Source organism: Nothobranchius furzeri, chromosome 6, assembly GCF_043380555.1.
Source record: "Nothobranchius furzeri strain GRZ-AD chromosome 6, NfurGRZ-RIMD1, whole genome shotgun sequence".
Classification (NCBI taxonomy): domain Eukaryota; kingdom Metazoa; phylum Chordata; class Actinopteri; order Cyprinodontiformes; family Nothobranchiidae; genus Nothobranchius; species Nothobranchius furzeri.
In genome coordinates, this window is record NC_091746.1 from 69,610,751 (window position 1) to 69,626,992 (window position 16,242).

At 43.9% G+C, this 16,242-nt stretch overlaps 1 protein-coding gene across 6 annotated transcripts in view; it reads right to left on the minus strand.

The window, feature by feature from the left end:
* fer (fer (fps/fes related) tyrosine kinase) overlaps positions 1-16,242 on the minus strand; it is a 64,413-nt gene that overhangs the window by 39,655 nt on the left and 8,516 nt on the right. For 5 of the 6 annotated variants that reach the window (XM_015943271.3, XM_015943273.3, XM_015943268.3 and 2 more), the window contains exons 4-8: positions 11,611-11,784; positions 11,422-11,521; positions 11,161-11,344; positions 9,601-9,738; positions 9,405-9,524 (exon numbers count right to left, since the gene is read on the minus strand). In XM_015943271.3, the coding sequence (XP_015798757.3) occupies positions 9,405-9,524; positions 9,601-9,738; positions 11,161-11,344; positions 11,422-11,521; positions 11,611-11,784 (716 nt within the window). Of the gene's footprint in view, positions 1-8,160; positions 8,378-9,404; positions 9,525-9,600; positions 9,739-11,160; positions 11,345-11,421; positions 11,522-11,610; positions 11,785-16,242 lie in introns of those variants that run through there. The other variant, XM_054744617.2, reaches the window with a different exon arrangement.

Sequence of the window (16,242 nt, forward strand, 5' to 3'; positions counted from 1 at the left end):
ACTGCTCTCGGGACTCGGTCAAAGCTCTGCCGGAGGTGGGAGTTGAAGACCGTCTTGACAGATTCTTCTGCCAAGCATTCCCAGCAGACCCTCACTATGCATTTGGGTCTGCCAGGTCTACGAGGCATATTCCCCTGCCATCTGATCCAACTCACCACCAGGTGGTGATCAGTTGACAGCTCCGCTCCTCTCTTCCCTCGGGTGTCCAAAACATACAAGTTGCTATATCTCACGTAGCCTGTTATGATGTTTTCACCGAAAATGTTTCCATAAGAGGTGTTTAACTTATGTTCCTTAGGTTATTTCTACCTTAATTAGCACAAATATTACTCGATAAACAGGAGGGAGATGTTGGGAGTTTTTATGTACCATTTATCTCGTAATATGTATGACCATGTATGTATCATATGGGCAAAGTCGGTGTTTATTGTGTTTTTCCTTCCAGTGTGGTGTATTTTTCGTGTGTATTCTTTTTACTTCGTTTTAGTGCATGGGATGCTTTTATTTTGGAGCACCCAGGAAACTGGGAGGATGTGTGATTTTATTTTGACAAGCTTGGACAGAAGACATCCGGACCGGGAGAATTATCTGCACCGGTGGAAGATTAGGAGCGTCCTCGGTGGAGACGGCGGCAGAAGCGGAGAGTCGCCGGGTGAAAGGACACCGATTGTCTGTAACGAGGCTTCATTGAGACGTGGGCAGGGTATTCCTCTGCCCTGGCGTGTGAGTAGCGGCCTGTGACAAGGTGTGACCCGTGGGGTGCGATCGAGCAGTGACTGCCGTTAAAATTCACTGACAGGTGGACCCGCGACGGGGGAGGACGACGGCGTGGCACGGCCGAGCCAGTGACTGATCTGCAGGAGGAAACGGGCGATTGGGGGAAACGGCGGTGCGGCAGACACACGTCTTGAAGGAGGAGGCAAGCTATCGAGGGAAAAGGAAAACGGCGGCGTGGCGGACAAGCGTCCTGAAGGAGGAATCTGCCCTGCAGCGTCCAGATAAGGCTGCAGACTCTCACCGGGCCCAGTTCCGGCAACCGTTTTAGTGACTGGCCTAAGGCTTTTTAGTGATGTTTTAATTAGTAATTTCAATAAATCCTCGTTTGGTGGTCAACAGCTGATTCCTTTGATCTCTGGCAGTCGCTCTCAACTTTACCTGGTGTAACTCCACCTTGCCACATTTGGCATTGTTGGCAGGATCCATGTAGTACTGTCAAGTAGGTCCATGGATGTGAAGTTTGTGGCACTCTGCGCGGGAGCACGAGGATGTGCTTGTGGAAACAGTGGGGAAGATGAGACAGTGTGAGCATCCTGTCACAGTGTCCCGATTGATCATGCGCCCTGGCTACTTGGCCAAGGGGATGTCCCTTTGGCTGACTGGTTAGAGCGTATGACTCTCACCCGGGAGTCTGGGGATTGAATCCCGCCCGGGCCCTCGTTTCTCCACCTTGCCACATTTGGCGTTGTTGGCAGGATCCAGGCTTTGAGAGCGGCTGTTGGAGCCAAATAAATTAGCCATGATGATGCCTGTTTACCCAGGGGCCCCTTGGCCAACTAGCCAGGGCGCATGATCAATCGGGACACTGTGACGATGTGACATATGTATGTGATGTTTGTTCCTCATTCTGACGATTCATCCACATTCATGCGGACAATTCACCCACATTTACACACAGTCACCCGCAGTTTTGTGTCTGGAACATTATGTTTCAGTTCCAAGTTACGTTGCAGCTATCTTAACACAACATATCATTGTAATGTGTAACCCCACCCATGTGTTTCTGTGTTTGAAAAAAACGAGCCATGCAGGGGAGAACTTTGGAGTTGGGCACTAGAGTGGAGTCACGACTGTATGCTGTGTAACTTCTCCATTGCCCTCTCCCCTTTGCAAAGCTAAAAAAGACAACACTCATTTCCTTAAACATCTTTGGTGTGTTCTTACTGTGTTTAGTTTCTAATTCCATTTTTGGTTCTTTTTAAAACACAGGAAAGGTTTTTCTTTATCTTGCTAATGTACGTTTCGTTTGCCGACTGCAAAACATCCTCAAAGCTGACGCTGATGGTGGCGTCACTTCCTACTCTGAGGATGTTGTCGCCCTCTGCTGCCCAATCTCCCCTCTTAAATTTTGCAGTAACACCAAAGAAAATACCATATGATGAATTTATTGTAGCAACAGAACTAGCAAGTCAACAGATCACAGATGAGGGAAAGAAAGCAGAACTCGGAAATAACGTTGTTGGGATATTAAAGAGCAGCAAAATTCAACACAGCAATATTACAAAAGAAGAACAATCAGCATGACAGCATTATCCAAAAACGAACAGAAAATTTTTCTACCGGCAGACAAAGGAAGAACTACAGTAGTTATGGACAAAGAAAAATATAAACAACAGATGAAACAGATGTTAGAGGTCAAAAATACATACAAAATACTTAAAAAAAGACCCAACAGAAAGCATTAAGAAAAACATGAAAAAGTAACTGAAGCCTCTACAAGAAAAAGGCAAAATAACAGAAAAAATGTACAAACACTGGATTCCCACAGCAAACATAATACCAAGAATCTATGGAACGCCAAAAATACACAAACAAAACACCCCACTTAGACCAATAGTAGACAGCACAGGTACGCCAACATACAACATGGCAAAAGAAATCAGCAAAATCGCCAGCCCATTACTAGGTAACACAGATCAACAAAAATAGCACAGAACTGGCTAAAGAACTAAGAGATTACAATAGAAGACAACGACATACTCATCTCAAATGACGTCACATCTCTGTTCACAAAAACACCAACCCAAAAAACCATAGACATAGCAGTTAACAGAATCCGACAGGACAAGACTTTACACAAAAGAACAAACCTCACAGCAGATGACACAGCACAACTGATAGGACTGGTAGCTAACTCCACTTTCTTCACATACGATAACAATATACAAACAACTGGAAGGCTTCGCCATGGGTAACCCGTTATCAGCCATCCTGTGCGAGTTTTTCATGGAAGACCTAGGGCAAAAAGCCATAGCCACCGCCCCCCCAAACTGCAAAATAAAACTATGGAAACGCTACGTAGACGACATATTGGAAATCATACCAAAAGGACAAACAGAAACACTAACACAACACTTAAATAACATTGACGACGACAGTCAAAAAAGTTCACGAGTCAGAAAAAGATGGAAGCATAGCATGTATGGACATGAAAATAACCAGGCAGACCGATGGGACCCTAAACATAAACACATACAGGAAACCAACAGACACAGACCAATATTTATTATGGACATCAGAACACCCCACCATACACAAAATGTCAGTAATCAGAACATTATATCACCGAGCAAACATAATAACAGAAGAGAGAGACTGTAAACATGAGGACAAACACATACAACACGCTTTAAAGACCTGCGGATACCCGACATGGGCAATAAATAAAAGAAAACAACAAACAACAGAAAGAAAAAAACAACCTAAGCAAAGAACCAGAAACCCAGAAAGACAACAACCAAAACCAGTGATATCCTTACCATACATCAAAGGCATAACGGAAAAAATAAGAGCAACAATGAAAAAACACAACATAAACACACCAACAAAACCATACACAACAGTTAGAAACAGACTAGTACACCCAAAAGACAAGATATCAGCTGGACTTAAATGTGGAGTCGTTTACGAAATCCCATGCAAACTCTGCAATAAAACATACATAGGAGAACCCGGACGCCAACTCAACACACGAACAATAGAACATAGAAAGGAGTGAGAGAGGGAAACAAGTTTAAGACACACAAGAGCAGCAAAACAAGAAGCAGAAAGCACAATAAAGAAGTCAGCTGTAAATGATCACTGCACAAGAGAAAACCATATAATGGACTGGGACAACACAAGGATCATAAACACGGAACTACAGAAATACAAAAGATGGATAAAAGAAGCTATCGAGATAAGGAGACGTGGATGTGGGACCATGAACAGAGACGATGGGGTTTACTTATTGGAACATGCATGGGACTGCATCATTGGAGAGGGGAAAGCGGGCATCAGAGGGCAACAACGTCCTCTGCTGCCCGCAGATAAACGGAGTAGGAAGTGACGCCACCATAAGCGTCAGCTCTGAGGATGTTTGCAGCCGCAAACGAAACGTACGTCAGCAAGGTAAAGAAAAACCGTTCCTGTGTTTTAAAAAGAACCAAAAATGGAACACTCAATTCTATGTGATATTACGTTAGGCAGGAAAAAACCCTAACACAGTCGGTAAAGACGGCTCTCCCTTGCCCTGCCTCCAACATGCCTACATCTAAAAGGCTAGGTTATCCAGAGTTATTTCTGTAGTTATGCTGCTACAGGCTGCTATCACCTCTGTCAGTGCGCCCCAGGGCAGCGGTGGCTACATCGTAGCTCACCACCATCAGTGTGCGAATGGATGAATGATACACTATAGTGTAAAGTGCTTTGGAGTCCTTAATCCGAGAGGTGCTATACAAGTGCGGGTCATTTATCATTTATGCTTAGACTGCTGGAGGACACACTAACCACTTTCCACACTCGACTACTTTCTTCTACAATCTGCTCTTTAACTGCATTATTTCCTGCTATGTCAGCTGTTAACTTTATTTTTTCTCCGTGTTTTTCTCCCCAGAAGAAGCTACAATGATGTTCTGCTGAGCTGTGGTGGCCTCATGGAGGGGGCCATTGGCTAGCACACTGCTGCTAACCACTTAAACATTCTCCCTCTCCTGATAATAACTTTTTACTCTCTTTGACACTGAATGTGCTACTACTAGTTTACCCGTTTAATTATAGATTCACTAGGACAAATACAATAAAGTTTATCTCTCACTAAATAGAATTTTTACTAAGAAATCACAATGTAGCCATACAAACACTACTTCATATATAAGTCGTGTAAGTGTGTGTTTAAAAACACTGACACACTGACAAACACTGAGCACAAAACAGATATAAACTCCATGTACTGTGACATAGTCACAGCGTTACTTCATGCAAGCCAGTGTTTCACTCAAAGCAGAAAGAGAAGTAAAATTATGCCTGGTTGGAATACATATGTGTCTCAAAGTCATGCTGACGCTCGTGAAGCCACTACTTCCTGGGACCTTGCAGGCAAACCCAGACATGGTCCTATATTTGAGCATAAAAAGCTGAAAAATGCAAAATACAAATATGCTATAAGATTCATTAAGAAGGAGGAGCAAAACATGAGGGCAGATTCCATGGCTAAGACAATCTCTTGCAAGGATAACAAAGTATTTTGGAAACAGATAAAAATGGTTAATAACTGTAAACCCTCACTCCCCTGTACGGTAATGATGAAGCGAAAAAGCTAAATTAAATTAAATTAAATTAAATTAAATTAAAAAGTACTTTATTAATCCCAGAGGGAAATTGATTGCTGTAGTAGCTCAGAATAATAATAATAATCAAGTCATCAAAGAGTTGTATATTACAATGGCTGTTGGCAGGAAGGATCTCCAGTAGCGGTCAGTGTTGCAGCAAAACTGAAGAAGCCTCTGACTGAAGACACTCTTCCGTTGTCAGACAGTCTTGTGAAGAGAATGCTCAGGGTTGTCCATCATTTTCTTGTTTCTCTGGAGAATCCTTCTTTGCATTATCTCCTCCAGTGGTTCCACAGTTGTCCCCAGAACAGAACCAGCTAGGGATGGGTACCGCATTCGGTACTTTTTAAGGTACCGACCGAATTCCATAGTACCGACCGAGCACCGATTCACGTCGTTTCAAACGGTGCCTCGTTTCGGTACCCGTCCTTCACAACGAGAACTTGCCAACACAGCTGCGCATGCGCAACAGCGTTATGTCGTCGGTCGCTGCGAGCGAGTTGTAAACAGCAGCATGGGTAGAAAGAACGCACGCTAAAGCTTGGGTCCACTTCACTAAATGTGATGGGTAACTGGGTGATGATGAAACCAGCGACAGACAACGATCTAAGTGAGACATCCTCATCTTAACCTGCTCCGGTAGGTAAATAAAATGTAAATAAAATGTTTAAGATAACGTTACCTTGATATGTTAGCTTCCGTTTCGCTAATGGTGCGTTCGCTTTCTCCTCGGAACTCCGAATTTCCGACTAGAACATGAACACGCTCTAAAGTTTGGCTTCACTTTACTAAATGCGACGGGTGATTGGGTGAAGGTGAAAACCAGTGACAACGATCTAAGTGTGAGGCATCATCGTTTTAATCTGCTCCAGCAGCTAAATAAACTGTTTAAGATAACGTTAGCTTGGTATGTTAGCTTCCATTGCTACCATTGTTATCAGCTAATGGTGCATTCGCTTTCTCCTCGGAAATTCTAACTTCCCAGTAGGAAAAATTAAATGAAAAAAAAAACGGCAAAAGGAATGAAGATACGCAGTAAATGTAGTTCACAGGAAAGATGTTTGCTTCAGTTTAATTATCAGCTTATAAAACTACAAGGACGATGTTAAAATACAAACAGTTTTATGTTATTTATCGTGATATATATCAAATATTGTTATATATTGAGAAAAATATATATTTAATTATAAAAGAGAATTAAAATAATAAACACTCAAAAGTATTGAAAATTGGTACCGTTAAGTACCGTATCGATTCGTAGGTAGCGGGAATTAGTACCGAATCGATTCAAATGTCAAAGGTACCCATCCTTAGAACCAGCCTTTGTTATTAGGCTGTTGAGCCTTTTCAGGTCCCTGCTTCTGATGCTACTACCCCAACAGACGATGGCTGAAGAGATTACACTCTCAACAACAGACTTGTAGAAGATCTGCAGCATCTTGCTACAGACATTGAAGGACCTAAGCGTCCTCAAGAAGTGCAGTCTGCTGTGTCCCTTCTTGTAAATGGTTTTGTTGTTCTTTCTCCAGTCCAGTCTGTTGTCCAGGTGAACTCCAAGGTATTTGTATTCCTCAACCATCTCCACTTCTTCTCCCATGATGGACACAGTGTTTGACTCCACCCTGTTTCTTCTGAAGTCTAAAATCATCTCCTTTGAATGTTCAATGTCAGATGATTGTTTCCACACCATGCCACAAAGCGCTCCACCAGCTCTCTGTACTCAGCTTCCTGTCCATCTCTGATACACCCGACAACTGCAGAGTCATCTGAGTATTTCTGTAGATGACAGGTCTCTGATTTGTACTGGAAGTCTGAGGTGTACAGGGTGAAAAGGAATGGTGAGAATACAGTCCCCTGTGGTGCTCCAATGTTACCGATCACCTGGTTTGATGTGCAATTCTTCTGCCTCACAAACTGTGGTCTGTTTGTCAGGTAGTCTTTAATCCAGGCGATAGCTGAGGCCCCCCACCTGTGTCTTCTGGAGTTTCTGGCAAAGTACATCAGGCTGGATTGTGTTAAATGCACTGGAGAAATCAAAGAACATGACCCTCACAGTGCTGCCTGCATTGTCCAGATGACAGTGGGTTGGTTGAAGCAGCTGGATGATGGCATCTTCAACTCCAACTCCATGGCAATAAGCAAACTGCAGCAGGTCCTGATATGTTCTAGTTTGCTTATTCAGGTGGACCAACAGGAGTCTCTCTAGGACCTTCATGATGTGAGATGTGAGGGCAACCGGTCTGTAGTCGTCATTGACTGATGGGCGAGTTTTCTTTGGAACTGGAACAAGGCAGGATGTCTTCCACAGGACTGGAACCTTCTCCTGGACCAAGCTGAGGTTGAAGAGGTGCTTCAGAATCCCACAGAGCTGCTCCTCACAGGCCTTCAGTACTCTGGGGCTGAACCCATCTGGACCTGCAGCCTTGTTCCTGTTCAGTCTCTCCAGCTGCCTCTTTACCTGACAGGCTAGGAGGATGCTGGATTTGTTCCAGAACTGAACCTATTGAAGAACTTGTTCAGTTCATTGGCTGTGTCCAGGCTGCCATCTGTGCAATCCTTCCTCTCCTTGAAGCCTGTGATCTTCTTCATCCCTGACCAAACATCTCTGATATTGTTCCTCTGTAGTTTGTTATCCAGCTTCTTCCTGTATGCCTCCGTGCTGTCTCTGATCTCGATCTTCAGTTGCTTCTGTATACTCCTCAATAATTACCTGTCTCCCTCCTTGAATGCTCTTTTTTTCTCATTTAGCAGATTCTTCAGTTCACTGGTGATCCAAGGTTTGTCATTAGCGAAGCATCTCACTGTTCTGGTGGGTATGATGTTGTCCACACAGAAGATTATATAGTCAGTGACACATCCAGTCATGGCATTGATGTCCTCTTCATACCCTTGGCAGAGAGTCATCCAATCTGTGGTCTCAAAACAACCCTGCAGGGCTTCTTCAGCGTCCTGTGACCATTTTCTCACAGTTCTTCTTGTCACGGGTTGCCTCTGAACAAGTGGTTTGTATTCTGGGCAGAGAAAAACAAGATCGTGATCTGATTGTCCCAGAGAAGGTCTTGTTTTGGACATGTATGCATTCAAATCCAAAGTCTTGTTTTCTCTGGTGGAGCAGCTGACAAACTGTTGAAATGTTGGAAGTGTAGCAGAGTGAGGCATGATTAAAATCACCAGATATAGCCAAAATGCATTGGGGTGCTGGGTTTGTAGCTTAGCGACAACGGAACTGATGGCATCACATGCACTTTCAGCGATGGCTGAAGGTGGAATATAAACGGTTGCCAAGACAACACTGGTGAACTCTCTTGGCAAATAATATGGGCGACAACTTAGTGCCAAGAGTTCAATATCTGGGCTGCAGAGACGACATTTCACTGAAACATGACATGGATGGCACCATCTGTTGTTGACAAGCACTGCCACTCCACCTCCTTTTCTTTTCCCGCTCCTCTTCAGATCTCTTTCTGCTCATACAGTCAGGAATCCTGGCAGAGAGACGCTGGAATCGGGCATATGGTCCTGCAGCCACGTCTCAGTGAATCACATAACACTGCACTGCCAATACTCTAGCTGAGTCCCTGAAAGGGCTTGGAGTTCATCTATCTTGTTGGCCAGTGATCTCACATTGCCCATTATAATGGATGGAAGAGATGGTTTGAATTTCCTCTTTCTCTGTCTCTGTTTTGCTCCTGCTCTGCATCCACGCAGCCAATCATCTGCGACGTCATCGACAGGCGCAGGACCCAGAAGCCAGAAGGAAACATGGCGTCCCCCAAAGACACCAGCCCCACACTCTGTACTTCGGATCCCTTTTTTATAGTTAAATGTTACCAAGCTGCCAGTATTTTTCAACTGGAAATGATTTTATTCACTTGGAACAACATTGTGAGATATTTCCAGAGATTAATGGTAAAACTACACACTTCCACTGTTAGATGGAGCTAACGGAATAACAACAGATTAGAAGAATGACTGGGCTGGTCACAAAATGCCTTTTCCCACTTGGTGAAATATCCCATTAAATTAGTCTGAGCTTACATGGCCTGAAGACTGTCAGCCGTCAGAGTGTTCCACAGGATCTCATTGGCTGGAATATTGTCTGTTTCCTCCAGTAGAGTTGCATCAAACTCCACACTCGCCTCTGGAGTCTCAGGACACCTGGAATTAACACAAACTGATAGTTACCTCGACAACCAGGCTGTTTCCACAGCAACCAGTGTTGGTCCAGACTGACCTGTAGGCCTCAATGAACTGTTGGTACTCTGCTAGAGGATCAATTTGCTGGACTGCCGCCGAGATCTCCTGGTGGACTTTAACCATCTCCTCTGTCAACAGACTGCTGATCTCACAGTACTCCTCCAGAATACTTTTGCTGTAAGAGTACACAGAAATACCTCAACTGAGTTTACAGAAGATTACATCAGAAGCAAGGCTTTTGGCTGTGGTCCAGTGATGCTGGTTTGGTGACCTATCACCTCAAATTTCTGACCTTCAGTGATTGACCCAGTTCAGTGACCTCCAGCTCTTTGACCACTGTTCAGCAACACCGGACTTTTGATCCTGATTTTGTTACCCAGAGCCAGCTCATGTGACACACCAGGGTATAAATGATAATGATAGATGACCCACACTTGCAGAGTCAGAGGACCCCAAAGCACTTTACACTACAATGTTTCATTCACACCCTGGTGATGAGCTACCATGTAGCCACAGCTGCCATGGGGCGCACTGACAGAAGCGAGGCTGCCGAGCACAGGCGCCACCGGTCCCTCTGACCACCACCACCAGCAGGTAAGATGGGTTAAGTGTCTTGCTCAAGGACACAACAGCAGAATTCTCTGTCCGGAGCTGGGATTGAACCTGCAAACTAACGATTACTGGACAACCTGCTCAAATTAAATTTAAGACTTTTTCAAGACTTTTTACGATCTACTAAAAATAAAATTAAGACTTTATCGCAAATAACTAATCAACTGTTAAACAGTTTTAAATACTGCATTCCTTTGTTTTCTACTTGATCAGATGGTGGGTTACGCCGCGTCCAGGACAGCGAGGCAGTAGCAATAATAAGGAAAGCCACGTGGTACAAAAAGCCAGACAGCTGGCCATAGAAGAACAATAACTATTAGTTTACATGCATCTGTTTTCCATACATGTGAAATGTTAAGACTACTAAAATTACTGGGAAACTTGTTTTGGGCCAACACTTGAACTACCCCCACCCCCAAATCAAAAAGAACACAAGCCTCGGGAAACATCGGTTGAGGCTGAAACTGAAAGGAGACAAACCTGCTAAAGAAAACTGGTATTTGGAGTGGATTTTGTTTCATTTTACAAACTTTTGTCTCCAACTGCAGAGAGATGTTGAAGAAACCGCAGTAGCATGCCGAGATACCGGCTAGCACAGCATGTTTTCGCGTAGCTGTCTCCATGACTGGTCAAACGACGACTCGTGACCCACTAACGAAGATGGTTTGTGAAGAGGATGAACACTCCTCTTTTTCTGAAACTGATTCTTATGAAGAACAACTGAAACCCGACCAAAGACTCACCTGTCCTAAATACAAAAATGCTTTGTTTCACGTCAACATTATATTTGGTTTCATAAACGGCGATTATCACCAAAAAGCATCAACTTGGCAAGTATGAGATGAACGTATTTTAAATTGAAGTCAGTACTAACCCAATGTTATACTTTACTAAATCGATTTAAGACTTTTTACAGACTTAAGGGTCTTCATTTTCTTTTAATCTAACTCAAGACTTTTAGAGACCACGCGAACACTCTGCTCACAGTGCCAGCGTCATGTCCTCCTGCATCCTCTGCAGAGCGTCAAGCAGCGCAGGCGCTGCGTGCCGTCGATGCTCATCCTGCTGAATTTGGGCACCACACACTGTCAGCACATACTGATTGTGAAGATTATGGAGCTTTGCTGTTGCTTTGTCGTAACGATCGCGAGCACGCTCAGCCTCCCGGCCTATAAGTGGATAGCACAGGAGAGGAAGTCAGCATGGCAAAACTAAAGCAGTCATCTGTGGCAAGGCAAACACAAACCTTTGGCCAGAGCCTCACGGTACTTCTCTTTAGCATTGTTGGCATCGCGGCACAGCTGACGGTACGTGGACTTCAGCTTCTCCAGTTCAGTTTTGGTTATCTAGCAACAATAAAAAAGAAGTTGCATTGGCAGAAGAGGTTCTTCAGATGTGTACCAGAATGCAACTCTCTGGGTAACACTCAAAATACCTTATGGTTTTGACTTTCCAGCTGCTGATGAAGACTTTGGTAGCTCTTCTTCACCTGCTGCTTGTCTCGGATAAGAGTAGCAAGGCGGTGTAGTGGGCCAGAGTTCAGGTCGTCAGCATGGCCCCTCATGATTCGACCCAGTGCCTCTGTCTGATGAACAACCTGTGACCATGACTGTAAAAACAGAATCATTATTATTTCTGTCGGTTCAGAGTCACAAAGAGCCCCTTTTCTAAATATCTGTTGAAAGCTAAGGAGGCTGCCAGCCTGTGACTGGCCAGAATGTCGCTTTCTATAACTTCGTCACCAGCACCACCATCCCCCTCAAAAAATCCATCCTTTAAGTGCCAAAGTGACCAGACTGCAACATGCCTCATTGCTGAGTTTGACATGCCACAGCTGCAAATATAAGAAAGTGGAAAGGTGCAACCTCAATCTGACGTTGATATTCCACCCAAAATTCAAATTTTGTCTGTTGACATATTTCCCAGCATTAGATAAGTGGGGGGAAAAGTTTGAACTATCCCAGTCATTCTCCTGACCCAGCCGGTCTCCGCGCTGTTTGAAAGCCCGTGGATAGCCATAGCCACCTAGCTAGCGCGGGGCTAACTAGATCAGAACCACCCCGTAGCGGCCCTCCAGTAGAACCCGAGCAGCCGGGACCTCAGGCCGGCTGGGTGACTGTACGTAGGAAGCATGAACCCAGCCCGTGGGCCGCCACCAACCCATCCACGTCTCTAACAGATTTTCAGAATCAGAAGGATTTTATTGCTATATGTACAAAAATCACTAAATTGGGAAATTGCTGCGATACTTGGTGCAAGAAAAAGTAAATAAACACAATTAGAATAAAAAAATAAACACAATGAAATGATAATATAGGGAATCAATATTAAGAGAAGCAGCTACTTTATACAAGTCAGTGTAGGTTCCGGTCAGAGCGGGTCAGTTCAGGTGCAAACACAACACCGGGTCATGTGACTGAAACAAAGCAGCTGGAGTGGGCGGGTCTATGATTATGGTTCATAAATCAGAGGGGGGAAATGGTTCTTGTGGCGAGAGGTTCTGGTCCGAATAGATCAGAGTCTCTTGCCAGATGGGAGCGAGTCGAAGAGACTGTGTCCAGGGTGACACGGGTCAGCTGTGATCTGACCTGCACGCCTCAATGGAGGTGTACAGGTCCTGTATGGCGCACTTCTTCTCAGCAGAGCACATGGCACGCGGCAGTCTTTTCATGTCCCTGATGTAGGGCTGGGCGATACGGCCTAAAATCAATATCACCATATATTGAGTTCACCTTGATAACAATAAATGGACAATAACTACAGGTATGCAGAAACAAAGGTTGTCCACTAGATGGGGCCAGTACATTGAGTCGCATTTTTATGTGACTAAAGGTGGTACAGCTTCTTAAAGGGACACGAATGTTGCCAACCTTCACACATCTTTTCATTTTTCTATTATCGAATTTATTGACATGGGAAAAATTATCGGGGCAGCAGTAGCTCTGGAGGTAGAGCGGACTGCCTCATGATCGGAGGGTCATGGATTCGATTCCAGCTCACACCAGGGGTATTGTGCTGTTGTGTCCTTGGACAAGACACTTCACCCAACTTTGCTGTGTTGGTGATGGTCAGAGGGGCCGGCGGCGCCAAATGGCAGCCTCGTCTCTGTCAGAGCCACAGGGTGGCTGTGGCTACAAAGTAGCTTACCATCACTGGCAGTGTGTGAATGTGAGTCCTTGAAAGCGTCTTTGAGTGTCCTAAACACGCGCTATATAAGTTTGATGATTATTATTATTATTATCTCGATAAGAGTCAGAAATGTCGATAACGATAATTTCGTTATGTCACAAAGGTTGCTGCTGAACTGCTTTTAGATCTTTGTTTCAGGTGTTTCTGTGATGTACTGACATATGATTACAAGCACTTCATGTGTTTCAAAGGCTTTTATCAAAAATTACATGGCATTTATGCAAAGAGTCAGTCTTTGCAGTGTTGGCCCTTCTTTTTCAGGACATCTGCAATTTGACTACTTCTGGGCCAAATCCTGACTGATAGCAACCCATTCTTTCATAATCACTTCTTGGAGTTTGTCAGATTTAGTGGGTCGTTGTTTGGCCACCCATCTCTTGAGGATTGACCACAAGTTCTCAATGGGAATAAGATCTGGGGAGTTTCCAGGCCATGGACCCAAAATGTCAACGTTTTGGTCCGTGAGCCACTGGGTTATCACTTTTGCCTTTTCTAAGACTTTGTTAGTTAATGACTTGATTTGTGATAATCAGATATCTTTGCTCTCTCTCACAGAATCCTGGCTGCAGCAAGAGGACTATGTTAGTTTAAACGAGTTGACTCCTAATTATTTAAATCATCATATTGCTCCAAGTACAGGGCAAGGAGGAGGAGTAGCAACCACTTTTCATTCAGATCTATTAATCAATCCCTTACCAATTAATAGTTACAGTTCTTTTTAGGGCTGCACAATATATCGAAAAATTATCATCATCGGGATAACAGGACATGCGATAGGCCCATCGCAAAGCACGTCAAAAATGGCGATAAATGTTTGGTTCAACATTTCCATCCGTGTCATACATCAACTTTTTGTAAACCAGCTCTGTTTTTTACGCGGAAGTATTATTTGACCAATCAAATGTAGCCCCTCTGATATGCGGCCAATCAGATGGGTCCGTTCACCTAATACGCCCGCCCCCTACGTAGACCCTTAGGATGGAAAGTAACACCCGAACTGAGTTAGCGGCACCGTTTCCTTGTTCGTCATGCTGGCTCAGAGCAACGAAAGCACTTTGTGCTGAGGTTTCTGGAATCAGCGCTGCTTTCAAACGTGAACGTGAGTCCGCTCGGTGTCATTAAGCAGCTGATAATAACCGGGCTGACTCCGACAAGTGCCGGTGAACCAACCCACCTTCATGTCGCTAGTGTTCCACCGGGTGGTGATGTTAGCCCCAGGCTCCAGTTAGCTTCCAGCTAAAAGGCTACAGCACTCTCCTCCCAGTCCCACCCTGCTAAAGAGGGCCTGGAAAAGTTCCCCCACACATCAAAGTGATTTTTCATTTATGAGCTTTTATAACCTTGTTACTCAGGATAGTTGATTTGCTGCTGCACATAAACTGTCAGTCAGAAGCTCTGCTAGGCGGTTGTCTTAAGAGGAGCTAGTTCAATTTGTTAGCTTGTTATCAGAATCATAGTTGCAGTTTCATCATCTGAGCTGCTTTTTAAGATCTAGGTAAACTTGTTCAATTTGGGGTTAAAAACAAACGTTTTCACATATTTTCCATGTAGTTTTTTGCCAGTTCCTCTTCTGAAAGGTAGACAATTGTTTTTCTCTTTCCCTCAGAAAATCTTAATATTCTCCTAGTTTGGCCCAGCACAGTTCACTTCCCAATTACAGCAACAGCCTTATATCATAACCACATAAGTGGAGAAAATGCTCAGTAGCAATGAGAGAATTTGCTGTTGCATTTAAGTGATGATAACTATTATTTAACATTCAAACTTACTTTCAGATATTTTTTATTTATTCAAAAAACCCCGGTAAGGGATGTTTTTTTTCTGTATTTGGAGCATCAGAAAAAGTTTTATGGTGGAGGTGATGTTTTGAAGTCACTGAGAAACTGCATGCATGCAGTCTGTTGTTTTGCTGCTAATACAGTAGCAGGTGCAGCTGCATATTTTTGCAATAAAAATGTTATGTTGTGTAACGTGAGGACAGTTGTAATGGAATTCATGCATTCGTTTTTGTTTGCTTTGAACCCAGAGCAGACGTCACACGCCAGACGACATCAGCACTGCATACTTTAGTATTTGTTCATTTATCGCGAGTAATATCGATATCGCAATATTAAGCACTGTTATCGAATATCGCAGGTTTTCCTAATATCGTGCAGCCCTAGATCTTTTGAACATATTATTCTTAGTTTTCCTAATCTAGATTGCTAAACTGTAAAACCACTCCATGAATCACGAGAAGAATAAAAAATTAATGCAAGTCAATGGGGCTATAAAAGCTATTGTCAAATCTCATTTGCTATGTGCCACATGATCTCCATGAAATTTTAGAACACATTCTGATGCTTATTTTCTAACAGGAGCAAAACTTGTTTTAGGTTTGTGTGAAAATACGTTCAGGACTACAAATGTGCCTCACCAAATTGACGTCATCAAACCAGACACGGAGAAGAGCGGAGGTAAAACGGCTGTAAGTTCAGCAAACTTCAAAGCCTTCCTTCAGAAGGGAAGAACCACCATAAATCTAGCCATGTGGAAAGTAGCAGCTACGCTAGAGGAGAGGAGGTTCTGTGGTGATGTCATATGTATGACGTGTCGACGTCTCATTTGTAGAAATGCTAATTATGAACTTTTACAAGTAGTAGACAGGCGTGGTTGAAAAACATTACTTTTCATTTAAACTGAAGAACAACATGTGCGACTCACAGCGTAAGAAAAGCGGCGTAGAAAACAGCTCTTTTAGCAACGATCAGGGACCCATGAGCCAACCGGAGACTTAAGCCTGATTTATGCTTCTCCGTCTGCGTCACCCCGGCTTTCCACGGGAGCCGTCAGCAGCACGTTACTGCAGCAGCACGTCTTGCTCGCGTAAACTGCTGCT